Source organism: Littorina saxatilis, linkage group LG2 (genome assembly GCF_037325665.1).
Source record: "Littorina saxatilis isolate snail1 linkage group LG2, US_GU_Lsax_2.0, whole genome shotgun sequence".
Lineage (NCBI taxonomy): Eukaryota > Metazoa > Mollusca > Gastropoda > Littorinimorpha > Littorinidae > Littorina > Littorina saxatilis.
In genome coordinates, this window is record NC_090246.1 from 37,170,342 (window position 1) to 37,184,790 (window position 14,449).

At 42.0% G+C, this 14,449-nt stretch overlaps 1 protein-coding gene and 1 non-coding gene across 4 annotated transcripts in view; both read right to left on the minus strand.

Annotated features, from left to right (window-relative positions):
• Positions 1 to 14,449, minus strand: part of LOC138958912 (general vesicular transport factor p115-like) — a 36,982-nt gene that overhangs the window by 16,860 nt on the left and 5,673 nt on the right. For all 3 annotated transcript variants that reach the window (XM_070330247.1, XM_070330245.1, XM_070330244.1), the window contains exons 5-19: positions 13,642 to 13,742; positions 12,902 to 13,060; positions 11,854 to 11,974; positions 10,376 to 10,645; positions 9,410 to 9,474; positions 8,652 to 8,740; positions 7,580 to 7,734; positions 5,721 to 5,926; positions 5,260 to 5,370; positions 4,762 to 4,883; positions 3,955 to 4,136; positions 3,374 to 3,483; positions 2,941 to 3,079; positions 2,196 to 2,302; positions 1,688 to 1,909 (exon numbers count right to left, since the gene is read on the minus strand). In XM_070330247.1, coding sequence (XP_070186348.1) covers positions 1,688 to 1,909; positions 2,196 to 2,302; positions 2,941 to 3,079; positions 3,374 to 3,483; positions 3,955 to 4,136; positions 4,762 to 4,883; positions 5,260 to 5,370; positions 5,721 to 5,926; positions 7,580 to 7,734; positions 8,652 to 8,740; positions 9,410 to 9,474; positions 10,376 to 10,645; positions 11,854 to 11,974; positions 12,902 to 13,060; positions 13,642 to 13,742 — 2,159 coding nt within the window. The remainder of the gene's footprint in view (positions 1 to 1,687; positions 1,910 to 2,195; positions 2,303 to 2,940; positions 3,080 to 3,373; positions 3,484 to 3,954; positions 4,137 to 4,761; positions 4,884 to 5,259; positions 5,371 to 5,720; positions 5,927 to 7,579; positions 7,735 to 8,651; positions 8,741 to 9,409; positions 9,475 to 10,375; positions 10,646 to 11,853; positions 11,975 to 12,901; positions 13,061 to 13,641; positions 13,743 to 14,449) is intronic.
• LOC138960548 (5S ribosomal RNA) lies at positions 229 to 347 on the minus strand. Its single transcript, XR_011454024.1, has one exon. It is a non-coding gene; the product is annotated as a 5S ribosomal RNA (ribosomal RNA).

The window sequence follows — 14,449 nt, forward strand, 5'->3', positions numbered from 1 at the left end:
AGGACCGCCCTGAACGGGGTCAATTCGCATCCCAACCCCAGCGGGGAGGGAATTCAGAGACCCCGTCATCTCCTCCGATCTCCCCCCCCAGGAGGCCGAAACTACTGTCAAAACAGCAGCAGACGACCCAGCGAGGGAGTTCAGAGGAGGACCCGTGTCCCTCCTGGCTTCCACAGCGGTGGAAACCGAGGAGGGCACAGGAGAGGCACCGGAAAAGGAAGATTTTAATGCCAACTGCACCCGGTGTTCCCAGGCGGTCACCCATCCAAGTACTAACCGGGCCCGACGTTGCTTAACTTCGGTGGTCGGACGAGAACCGGTGTTTTCAACGTGGTATGGCCGTTGGCTGTCAAAACCTGAGTCTCTCCAGTAGCCCCTAGATCGGATTCACCAACCCCCAAAGAGGGTTGGGAATCGACCTGCCCCCGGATTCGAGCCAGGGGGGAGAAGGAAACCTTCCCCCCAGGCTTGAAACCGGGAGGAGCTGAAGCCTGAGACTGAGGGCCGGACAACGGCGTCGAAGGGGGGGAAGCCTGTTCCACTGAAGGAGAAGGAGAAAGAAGCTTTTTCTTTCCCCTCGACCTTCCCCGAACCTTCGACGGCGCAGCCCCGCCCGAAGTCTCAGGCTCAAGCCCAGCCTGTTTGAGCAAGCTCGCATTGAGCTTGCTCAAACAGGCTTTCTCCGCCCTCCCTCGCCGCAAACGCAAAGCGTTTGGGGAGGGAGAGTCGGAGCGCCGAAAGATCCCCTTCTCCGTGCGTAAAACATGACGCTGGGCGCCCGGAGAAGGGTTGCCCCCGGCAGACTCTGGTTCCGTAGAACCAGAGCCCAAAACAGGACGAGACATCCTACCTCGCCCTGTACGTACCCTTAAAGACCGAGAATTAACAAAATTCAAAGAAAATTTAGGTCAATACTCAAGTGAATGCGGCGAAACGAGAAGCAGACGACCGGTCACCACGAAGTAGGACGGGAGGCACGCCGAGTCCGCCACACAAAAACGGAGGCACAAGTTGAAGGAAACACAACGTAGCCTCAAGCCAGAAGTGGAATAACACACAATAATCCAACAGGTGATAGTCCACACAGAAAAGGAGCCTCTTAGTCCAAAATAATCCGGGAGCGTAGCAGAAACACAGCCGGTCTGACACGCGCGAAAAAAGAAAGAGGACGCGCCACCTACATCCTGTAAGGGGGAAGCACTCGGACAGTGCTTGGGATCCACGGTGGCGCATGGTTATGGGAGATAATTGTACCCACTCAGCGTTTTGTCCAATTTTTTCGGCCTATAATAGATAATGTGCAAGAATAGTACTGTCGAGGTAAGTGTTATATTGACACGTTTTGTTTTGTCATAAATTAAACGTACCAATAACATACCATTCTTGTTTTGTGTTTCATTCCTTAGTTAACCTTAATGCAAAGTAACGGCCACAGTTTTGCACTTGTCTTTCTTTTTTTTAGGTGTGTGTTTGGGGTTTTCAGTTTAAATAAATAGGAAAGCAAGCAAAAATAAAACGAGATAAGAATGAGCAAGAGTTAGCCAGCACCGGTCTTCTGACCTACAGAAGGAAGAGAAATGTACAGAGATAACGGTTGTGGGAGTGAAATATTGTAGGAAGGACTTGGGTGTAGGAGTGACATTTTAAAATACTCTCACTCTCAGCATCAGCTTTGCCATCAACTTACTGCTTGTACAAGATCAGCCTGCGCGTTGTCGAGTTGTGATCTGAGACTTGTGATCTCTGTGTCTTTCTGTGTACATTGTTTCTTCAGTTCTTCTACATCAGAATTCAGCCTGGAGAGTGATGCTTGCAACAGCGCTGTTTCAGTGGGGCCGTTTTCCTTGACGCCCTCACCCCCACCCCCCTGGCTTAGCAGTTTGGCTTCTGAGACTGTCAGCTCATTTTTCTGGAAAGAAATGATGACATGTTGATCAGAAAAAAGCTGGAGAAAAAGAAAGATTGAACAGAACAAGTGATCAGTTATAATAATAACAAAAACATTAGCAGAAAACATTGCAGAACGTTCTATTTTTACCCTGACCCGTCAGCCACTTCTGAACTTTTTTCCACCTGCCAGCAGAATCTGGAATTTGAAATTCTTCATGAACAGTCAAAAGCATCAATATTACCAAGCAATGCTGGACATCCAAAAGCCTTGTAACACCTTGACAAAAATAAAAGTTAAGACTCACCAATTTCTCCACCTGTTCCTCCTTTTCTTTCAACTGTAAGCTCAACGCCTGCATCTCTCTTTGCAAGGATTCCACCCCTGTCCCGTTCGCTGTACCCTGTGTCTGACCTGAATACACACACAAACACACGTTCAAGGAAAAAGTAAAATGGATGGTATGGGCTAGGGACCAGTGTTTTATTTTGAATTGAGTAAAACACAACAACAACAAAATAGAAACACGTTTAAGTGCAGTGCAGAAAATGTGCCAAAATAACAAACCCTTTCAGACAGACACACACACGAATAGTAATATGCATATCCTTATGTCAAAAGTTAAATTCACACATTTCAAAAATGCTTTCTGTTTACAACAGTGATATTGAAATAAGCGTATTTGAAATCACACTGGAATCCCCCTTGTCTTTCTTTCTTTATTTGGTGTTTGACGTCGTTTTCAACCGTTCAAGGTTATATCGCGACGGGGAAAGGGGGGAGATGGGATAGAGTCACTTGTTAATTGTTTCTTGTTCACAAAAGCACTTATTAAAAAAACTGCTCCAGGGGCTTGCAACGTAGTACAATATATGACCTTACTGGGAGAATGCAAGTTTCCAGTACAAAGGACTTAACATTTCTTACATACTGAATCCCCCTTGTAAGACTTCCCCTTTTTAAAGACCCGACTTTCTCAGACTTGGGAGTACCTCTGTTATTGCCAAGATAGAATAAAACAAATCTTATGTAACAAACAACAGTTTCTTCACCTTTCTGTGCTTTCAGCAGAGAGTTTTGGTCTTTTAATTGCTGGACTTGTGAGCGCAACTCCTCTATCGTGGCCGTTGCTGCAGAGTGTTTGGACTGTAGCGCCAGAACTTGCTGTGACATGTCATTCAGCTTCTGGTCCTGTTCACACAAGAGATACATGTTAACCAAAATGAGTGCCGGCTGTATATCAAACTCAACCATGCATACTTGGACAGGACTTCCGCATATGATTAAAAGATACAAGGTGCAGTGCAGAAGCCCTGCTTCACATCTGAGAACTTTTCACAATAAAGAAATGGCAACAGATCTTGTGTAAAACAGTGGGCGAACTACACAGACTGTAGGACTTGGGTGGTAGGCGAACGACTCAAGGACTATGCTTAGTACACACCCTCAATACTGAGTTAGCATGATAGAACAGACAGTACCGACCTGTTCTTTGATGAGTTCCTTGTAGTTTTCCACAATGCTTTCATGTTCCCGTCGACTGGCTGCTTTGAGACCCATGTTTTCTGCCCCTGAGACTGCCATCAGCACTTCGTCTGCAAAACAAGACACAGTGGTTTTGTATTGTAATACCTTTGTAAGGCTGGGTAAAATGTGAGCACACAATATTACAGATGTATGGCAGCATAAACAAAGAAAACAGGAAAATGAAAATCTCACGACTCTTAATATCTGCACAGAACACAAGATCCAAGAAACAAAGGGAGGTAAGCGCTCTAACAGTCTCCTGACATCGTGTTCTCTCAAGTCCAGTAATAAGATGCCCGGAGACTGTTTCTGCATAACTTTCACTTACTGTTGTTGTCTACAGCACTTACTTCCCTTGGTTTCTCAGATCTTATCATGTGTTCTGCCGCACTTGGTCATAAATTTCTCTTCTGTACAGAACACAATTTACACAGACACAGGAACAGAGAGACAGACAGACACACACACAGACACACACACACACACACACACACACACACACACACACACACACACACACACAGTAAATGTCCACTCACTTTCTAAGTGCTTGAATAACCCGGTAAACTCAAAGTCAAAGACAATCTCGCTGGGATGCTTGTAGTGCAGGTGTGGTTTCTTGGCTGCTCGTGTGTAGCTCTCGTTCTTGCCGACCGACGTCAGTTTGTCTGTGAACATTTCCAGTCCTATCCTGTTCTGGATGATTTCCTTCAGTGAGGCTCTGAAAATTAACATCACTAGGAATGTTTACATGTTTCTCGCAAAAAGAGAGACATCTTTTAACCAACAGAACAAAGATGGCATTTAGGAGTATACTGTACATCATCTCAAACTGGACTTGTTATTCCTTGGTATACAATTCAGCATGAGCTACAAGGTTCTGCTAAGTGGTGTATGAAACAAAACATAAGAAAGCGCATATACAGTACATTGGAACCCCCCTTTATAGACCTAAAAAAATAATGGAAAAAAAGGAGAAAATCATGTCTTCAAATCGTTGTAACTAAACAGACAGCATGAACAAAGCAAACATCTGAAATAAATAAGGACTTAAGAAAAAGGAGGCGTCGGTCTTAGCACATAACCCCATCATGTCCCAAAATAGTCACTAGTACTGGGGACAGTAATAGAAATTTAGCATAGCATAGGAGGTGTCGATTTGCACAGTATAACATTAATGGTGTCAAATAAATCAGATCACCAAATCAGTGCCAATGTGTCTACTGTTACACTTCAAGGAATAAACCATTGTTTCTTAACATTAATTTAAAATAAATAATCTCCCAGAATGCATTGCTCTCTGGCACATAAACAATTCAAGGTATAACTGATGATTTCCAACTTACTTGGTGAACGAGGGATTCTGGTCATCATTGGACACCATACACAGACCCAGCAGGAAGGCACATAGACCTTGTACTATCAGCTCCAGCTCATCTCCCTCTGATGATGACACTTGTGAGATCAACTCAACGCTGGTTAAGGTCAGTACTGTGTACGTTCTCATAAACAAATGTGAAAAGCAACAGGTAAATCTGTCGTAAATGTACACATACTTGAACAAACTAATGATTAGGTAAGGAACTCTTGGAAATCATAGATTGTTTGATCTATTTCATCTTTAAATACTTGCATGTTAAGAATCTGTGCCAAATAAGTCTAATTCACCTGTCTTAGATTTCAATCTGGGCAAAATCAGTTGCCTTCAGCTTTTTAACATTGAAGACTCTGTTCCTGAACTTACAGCTTATGATCAAAAGCCGATCATCACATGTTAGGCAAACCCATGATATTACCCAACCAACACATGTATCAATCTGCATGTTCTCAAAAAAAAAGGATACATAAGGCACATTAGCGGAGTTGGAGAGAAAGTGTGTGACAGCCACAGGACAGTCTGCTAACCACGATGACAGCAACATCAGCAGGCCAACCCTGGTCTGCAGCTTCACTCCCTGGAAACGAAGAGATCTGAATTTGAATCTCTATGAAAGAAACATCTTAGTGAACATTCTGAGAACTGAATATAAATATAAATTCCAAGGGAATTACATCTTAGTTGCACTCCCAAAATAGTGAGAGAAAAATGAACACTTGTTATATTTCACGTCACCTTTCCCCCACTGTGACAAAGTTAAGCAATTCTGCTGAAATGGTGACAAAAAGAAGAATGAGAATACATAACAATTGTATACGAATCCATAAGGCTTGGGTTTATTTTTTCATTTTAAGCACAAGGGTGCCAACACCACTGAACCATCGCAACTGACATGCTTCACAGATACTTGATCAAAACGGTTCTTACCTGGGCCAGCATATTACAGCACTGTTGCAGCAGGGAAACAGGTGGGTTGCCCAGGCTGGTAGCGAGCTGCACACGCAGAAGCTGCTCTCGCTGACTGGTGTTGCCCAAGATGGCATGCAGCATGGCCACCGCAGCAAACCAGTTGGACAGTGAGTCCCCACTGAACAGACCCCCGCATAGCAACTGGCCGGCTGAGATTGTGTTGGCTGAAATGTTTGAAGTGAGTTGTAAAATGAGAGAAATAATCATGCAAAGCATCAAAGTTGTTCAGATAGGGTTCTATGAAAGTGGGTGCATCTTTGGCTAGGTCTACAACTTGGTAAAGTGCAAGTAACTTGAATGTGTTAGCAGACCGCATGCATATGCCACGTACGGATTAGCCTGCAGCGAGGTCGCCAACAACCGCCAATAATTTTTTTTTAAATCACAGAATTACAGCCTACATGTATCCTTCTTACTAGCATGTAAGAACTGGAGTCTTTACTTGCAGTTAAACAGTGTCACACATTTAGAGGTTGCAAAAACTTAAGAAATTACATCAAACTTAACTTGTTCATCCAATTATAACAAGCAGGGTTCCTGCAGGGCAGAGCTGATACAATTCAAGGAGTTTTCAAGGACATTTCCAGGACCAAATAAATGCTTTTCAAGGACATGATTTTCCCCAAATTAATGCAAAGCACCAAGCTTACCTTCAGTTTTTCAAGTCATCAAGTTTCTGGTGAATTTCTATTAGTCATTCCGTAGTTGTTTCCCTTGCCAACTTCCGGGAAGGGAAGCAACTACGGGTGACTAGTAATAGTTCATCTGCTTTCGTTTTCACTCGATCTTTTATTCTCCCAAAATGTGTACTGTATTTGACGAAAAAAAAGGGGGTTGCATTTTTTTTAAAATAAGACAAGCTGCTGACGAAATGTATAGACAACAATTTGGAAAAATCAAGTACTTTTCAATGACTATTTAACAAAACTCTATTTTCAAGCACTTTTCAAGGCCTGGAAAAGGTTTTCCAATTTTCAAGGAGTTTTCCAGGGTTCAAGGACTCTGTACGAACCCTGAACAAGTGGTCTGGGTGGCCGAGTGGTAAGCGCACTTGCCTCGGAAGCGAGAGGTTGCGAGTTCGACCCTGGGTCAGGGCGTTAGCAATTTTCTTCCCACTTTCCTAACCTAGCTGATGGGTTCAAGTGCTAGTCTTTCGGATGAGACGAAAAACCGAGGTCCCTTCGTGTACACTACATTGGGGTGTGCACGTTAAAGATCCCACGATTGACAAAAGGGTCTTTCCTGGCAAAATTGTTTTGGCTTAAGATAACATGTCTGTGTCTTTCGCTTAAGATAAAAATGTCCACCAAATACCCGTGTGACTTGGAATAATAGGCCCTTGCCGAAATGGCAGCAATCTACTGGCCCAAAAAATTCCATCTCACACGGCATTCTGTAAAGGGCCTAGAGCCATAGGGTTAGGCACTTAAAAATATCCAGTTATTATTATTATTAAGTTTGTTTGTTTGTTTGCTTAACGCCCAGCCGACCACGAAGGGCCATATCAGGGCGGTGCTGGTTTGACATATAACGTGCGCCACACACAAGACAGAAGTCGCAGCACAGGCTTCATGTCTCACCCAGTCACATTATTCTGACACCGGACCAACCAGTCCTAGCACTAACCCCATAATGCCAGACGCCAGGTGGAGCAGCCACTAGATTGCCGATTTTAAAGTCTTAGGTATGACCCGGCCGGGGTTCGAACCCACGACCTCCCGATCATGAGGCGGACGCCTTACCACTAGGTCAACCGTGCCGGTCCATTATTATTAAGTGTGTCCCTCGCAAACTCCCATGTTGAAAAATACACTTACCATCTGCAGAAGTTGGCAGAAGAGTCTGAATGATCTGTGACTGGCCCACTTCATTTTTGAAGAGAAAAGACTGGAAACAGTAGAGCACTGCACAGCGCAGCACAAAGGGCTGTTTCTCGTTCACCATAGACATCAGCAACACAACAATGGCTGGCCTGCAACAAGATTCAATGTCAATAATGTAACAACAAATTACAAAATACAAGGATTTACCCCGATACCTCTTTGACAGTTAATTTCTGCTTTGCAAATCATCATAACTACAAGAATCAATTTTAATATTGGAAAAACAAGAAATTCATCCAGGAACGTGAAACTCAATCTCACTTTCTGGCAGATTTACTCTTGTATTTCTTGTTTTGACAGTCAATATTGGTGCAAAGTGTCATGACTGTGACAATCATTTTTAATAACGTAACAACAACACATTCATCCAGGAATATGAGACTTGATCTCACTTTCTGGCAAATTGACCCTTATATTTCTCGCTGTTATAGCTGCTTTCTATTTTCTTTCTTTCTTTCTTTATTTGGTGTTTAACGTCGTTTTCAACCACGAAGGTTATATCACGACGGGGAGAGGGGGCAGATGGGATAGAGCCACTTGTCAATTGTTTCTTGTTCACAAAAGCACTAATCAAAAATTTGCTCCAGGGGCTTGCAACGTAGTACAATATATTACCTTACTGGGAGACTGCAAGTTTCCAGTACAAAGGACTTAACATTTCTTACATACTGCTTGACTAAAATCTTTACAAAAATTGACTATATTCTATACAAGAAACACTTAACAAGGGTAAAAGGAGAAACAGAATCCGTTAGTCGCCTCTTACGACATGCGCTTTCTATTTTACAAATCATCATGAGTACAACAATCCAAGAGAGAAGTGGCAGTTCTTTCAAACAGATAATCTGCAAAAGTCTTCAGCATTTCCCACGGGGTCATCTTATCATTACAGCAGCACAATTCAGTTCATTTTCTTTCATCACAGAAGCAGACATTCCTCATTTGCAACTGTACTAACTGCATGACACATAATCAAGAAAATATGTCCTTTTACAAGCTTACTAACCTTGGTGGATTGGACGGGGCTAGGACGGAGGCAAAGTATTCCTGGTTTGGCTGGTTCCCTCGAATGACTTCTGATACTGTGTTTATCGTCTGCAACATGATCAGTTACTGAAAAATTTACAAGTCCAAAAAATGGACAAAATGTCAGCAACTACAACCAAAATTCCTGTCAAAATAAGGAACAACAAGGAACGAGCTCACCAACTACGACGCAGAAGGCAAGTAAGACGGGTAAGTGGCCGGTGGGTGTCAAGCAAACACCAAACAGAAAAGCCACGACCTTCTCCTCTGAGCTGAAAAAGTCGTATGATCTTGACCACGTGTTGGGTAGCGGTAGTGACGTAGTACACACCAATGGGAGGTAACTCCCCTGGTCTGTGGTCATTACCATGGCTACCTTTACACTTTTTGTGGTGGGGTTGCTTCCCTTTAAAATTGTTTAAGGTGGGGTTGCTTCCCATTAAAAGGCCTTTTCAGAGCTTAGCATCTCAGACTACGTCAATGCTTTATCTGATTCGTAGTAAGAATATGTAATTTAATCTGACTTTACTTGCAAATTATTCCCAAGGGATAATGAGGTGGCTACCACTTGACCATTACATTCACGTTTCACACTGAAGTAGATATGTTGTTTCTGTTGTTGCTGTGTACATTCATTGTCTATCCTGGTCAACTCCAGTTGCACACATTGTACAAAAGAAAACTATTACTGTGAATAAATGTTTAACTGATTGAATGCAAAGCAAAACAAAAGCATACCTCAGTCAGAACATCGGCCGGCACACCACTGGCCATCAATATTGCACAAAGCTGCTGCAGCAGACCTGCAAACACAATTTTAAACGTCAAATAAATATGGAAAAGACATTGCACGTCACAGCTTTTGCCATGAAAACCTTATCCTAGAAAGGAAAATGGCCACTACTGTAAATTTTGGTTTGACAATATCACATAAAAAAAAAACCAATTGATTTTAACCAAAGGTTTACACGCTACAAAAAAATTAATATCATCTCTTGATCTATGTGTCCATCTCAAGAAAAGTGCCATCCGACATTTTAAGGACAAGCTTCTGCTCCTGAGACAGGATTTTTTTCTAACTTTAATCTTATAGTATTGACCATGATGGAATAAATCATACATACATTTTAACTCTTTTAACATAAATTTTAACTGTTTGTTGGTATCTCTGCGTTGCTCCAATCTTAAACTTCCCAATAGCGATGCAGGCATGCCTAAAGTTGCGGGGTGAGAATATACAGGCCGACCTAGTCTTAGAACAGCAAAATAAAAGGATCTAGTAACAAATCTTCGGCTATCTCCCGATTTAGTCCAGTGGAAGTGACATCCCATACTGAAGGAAGAATGAACAATTCAGATTCATTCCATGTGGAGACAAACCCAAGACAAGGCTATATTGAGGGATTGCCAAACCTTCATCTACGTAGCCTCAGTTCTGCAGAATATTTAGTAGTTACCAATATCCAAGCACACTTGTTCCTTAGCTTCAGTTATCAAACACACAGATAAACCTACTCCACAGCCAAGGCACAAATTACTTCAAAGCACAATGGTACCTGTGACGACCTTACGATGAGCGCACACCTCCCATAATACAACTCTCTTGTCCCATTGTTTATTATGAAGGGGCACTTTTGGTTTGTTCCCAGGGGGTCCTTTCACCACAGGTACCACACTACTTCAAAATCACTCAACCAAACTCACCACAATGGTTCATGACTTTCTGACAGGCCACGGTCTGGTTCTGGGGGCTGCTAGGTGACACGAGGGTTCGAACCAGCTGCAGCATGAGGTGGATGTTGGTCACTTTCTGGGCTGACCACCCGGCCTGCTTGTTGTGGGACTCTGCATTGTCCAGCTCAAAGAACTGTGTCAGGCGCTGAATGTAGCTGCCCTCCTTGAAGAAGTTCTGGTTGGAGGTGTTGTTCTTCAGCAGGCTCAGCAGTAACAGCAGGCAGTCCTCCACAACTATGCCTGCACATTAGATGTTCATATATTACAAGTTGTGTTCTTCGTCAACTACAGTGGATTTCCCCTTATAAGACCTCTCCCGTTAAAAGACCTTACTTTTTCACATTTTCTCTTCATAATCTCTGTGCCGTGGATTAATCTCCGTTTTAAAGGTACTGAACTTGTCAAATCCAGGTGCACGGAGCCCCTGGGGCTTTTAGTCATACCTCAGGCAGCTATCCGTTAGAAGAACTACCAAGTTTCATTGACTTGCACCCAAAGAGTCAAGAACTGCGATTTTTTTACGAATTGATTTCGTACTCGGACCCGGCTGGTCTTGACCTATTTTTGGATCTAAATTTAGATCAGGTAGATCACCACATCATGCACAAAAAGACACGTCACTAGCAAACTATGTCAGACATCATCATGAGTTTGTGTAAAACAAAATGGAGGCCGGAATCACTCAGTTGAATCGAACTCCGACCAAACACCACGTAATAACTAGGTGTGAATTTATGCACTCGCGTGAACAAGAAACTGTCGAGCTTCACAGATGTCGTCGTTGGGTGGTTTTGGGTTTGTTTTACTACCATAGGAGGATTTTTGAACTGTAAATGCACTCAGCTGCAACAAAAACGCAAAACAAAGGCTGTGAGCTGCACTGTGCCTTTAAGACTCCCTCCTTTCTTTGATTTGTTCAGGTCTCAAAACGGGGGTTCCCCTGTATACCAAACACCCAAGTAGTCAACTTAAAAAGCTAACAGGGAGAACCAGAATAAGAGAAAGTGGGGAAAGGGGATAATCTGCACGTACTCATATCAAACAAGGGACGCCAGAAGCACAGGAAACATCCTACAAAGAGCCAGAAAGCCAGGAAATATTCTACAAAGTAGAACACGCTGTACGCCACGAAACGCTGTCACAGAATGATGACTATGTTTAGTTTTCTCTCAGACCTGCAAGAATGAAGACTGTGTTTAGTTATCTCTCGGACCTGCAAGAATGAAGACTGTGTTTTGTTATCTATCAGGCCTGCAAAGAGAATCCACACAGTGACATCACTGTATGGACCATTCATGTGTAACAGTATCCTCAGCACTATTCCCCAGACTGAACTCCAAGTGCCTGTTCAAACTTCATGTAACTTCATATCCAAAGAACATGTTGGAATGTGCAATCATTATAGTCATTACTGCCGACAGATAAAATTGTGTGAGATTATTGCTTACCTCCATCACTCACTCCCTCCTCGACAATGATGTCCAGAATTCTCTCAAAAGCGTTTTCAAATGCCACAATCTTCTGAATGTTGGCGTTGCCCTTTGTCAGCTGGTTGAGGAGAAGCAAGGCCTGCAAATACACACCTATACTCAGTAACATCACAGCTCTTGACAAATATTTCCTACACTACAACAAACCAGAGCAGTCTGTTATACAAGGTTGGCCGGTAAACTCATTGATGTTTCAGCTTTGCCTTACAGCAATGATTCACCTTGCACATTATATGAACATTCTTTCACCAGATACTTTGAGCATATTCTTTGCGTACCTAAATAAAGAAGAAATTTAACACAGATACATGCACAAAAAATAAGCAAGACAAAATTGTATAAAATGTCTTTCCTCCTGACAACATTTACTTATTTATCCCTTCATTGCTTGACCGAAGTTATAACAGAACAAGCGTTGACTCCAGAAATGATTCTGTTCTGGGGTTTTATTAGCTTTACAAGGAATTGCGCCCCTTTTAAACAGTAAGGCAATTGATCAGTGGAGATAAGCTATCATGAAAAGTAGGATAAGCGCCGAAATGGCTGCGATCTGCTGGCCGATGTGAATGCGTGACGTATTGTGTAAAAAAATTCCATCTCACACGGCATAAATAAATCCCTGCGCCTTGAATATGTGCGCAATATAAATTGCATTAAAAAAAATAAAAAAATAGAAAAATAAAAAATCCCTGCGCTTAGAACTGTACCCACGGAATACGTGCGATATAAGCCTCATATTGATTGATGGTAGCAGTGAATAGTAATTCAAGATGGCACACACACCGGAGCTCACTATTCACTGTGACACCAAAATCACTTGCATACACTGATCAGCAGCTAGTGTTTGCCTCACCGTTTCAAAGAAACCTATCTCTTCCACAGCCAAATAAACCCAGACTTTTTTCCCCCAAACATCATCTATTGCAAAGCTTCATAACAAAATTCCCCATCAAAACCTTATCTAAGGTTACTTTAGTATAGACATATGCCGTCAAAAACTCCGTACATCATTGCGAATTATCTCTCTGCTGTCGGAGAGGAGGTCCATGAGCTTGGACACAGCCATGGGGATCACCAGCAGACACTCCTGCAGGTCTTTGGGGCGGTTGGTCAGCAGAACGGTCAGCAGTCGCACTGTTGGCCATCGCACGTGGAAATCATACTCCTGCACACAAATCACACAGAACTGTTTAGAAAAGACTTGGAACAGATCTTAAGGATTGGTGGGTTTTTTTTTGCATAAATAAGATCGTTTTACTTGCTGGAAACAAGAGATTCAGGTTTGAAAATTCCAAGTTTTAGCTTCACACACGTTTCAACTCTCCCATCAGCAACACTCCAAACACAACTAAGTTCACTGACACTGTTGACAGCAAAACATTATTAGCAGCGCTTAGATTTTACTGAAGACTTTGTCATATCCTATTTTGAGCCTAATATTAAGTAAACTAGCAATGATATTAATCATAATGTATTTATTATTATAAAAGACAAACGAGAGTATGTAGATGGATATGCAGGTGCAGGTGCGGGTATGGGTGTGTGCAGTTCGGGTTATGTGTGTATTGATGTGTAAATTTTATGTTTCGAGAATGTGATTTTATGTGATGTTATTTGTGTATAGGACCAAAAAGAAAAATGTCTGTTTGTCTTACATTCAGATAATTTGTATTGAATGCAATTGAACTGAATTGTCCACTATCTAAAATCAAAATTAATGGAATGCATGCTTTATGGTTTTCTCACCTCCAGTAAGGAAACAAGGAGTCCCACATTTTCATGCTGCTTGATGAAGATCTCGGTGAACTGCTCACCCAGCTCTACAGACTCTGGTGTTGCCATCTCATCTAAAAGAAAACAAAGGGAAAATATCAGTAATCACTTTAGTATTTAGGTTACTATAACTCCTCAGAATATCACTTCTACTACATTCTGGATCCATAATGACATTGTACAGATGACTTTGTTAAAGGCTATTAGCTGAAGATTATCTTATAGTTATATTCTATGCCAAGAACTGTCACAATCAAACTCAGTTTACAAAGTTACAAAGTATCCTCAACTGTATTATTTTGCTAAGAGACAAAACAACCACAAGTCGCGTAAGGCGAAATAACAACATTTAGTCAAGCTGTCGAACTCACAGAATGAAACTGAACGCACTGCTTTTTTCACCAAGACCACATACTCGTAGTTTTGTCAGTCCACCGCTCGTGGCAAAGGCAGTGAAATCGACAAGCCATGCAGAATAGTGCGGTAGTGGTCGCGCTGAGCAGGATAACACGCTTTTCTGTATGTCTATTCTTTTTAGCTTACTGAGTTTGTTTTTAATCCAAACATATCATATCTATGTTTTTGGAATCAGGGACCGACAAGGAATAAAATGAAATTGTTTTTAAATCGATTTCGGGAAAATTGATTTTAATCATAATTTTCATATTTTTAATTTTCAGAGCTTGTTTGTAATCCAAATATAACATATGTATATGTTTTTGGATCAGAAAATGACGAAGAATAAGATGACATTATTTTTGGATCGTTTAATAAAAAAATA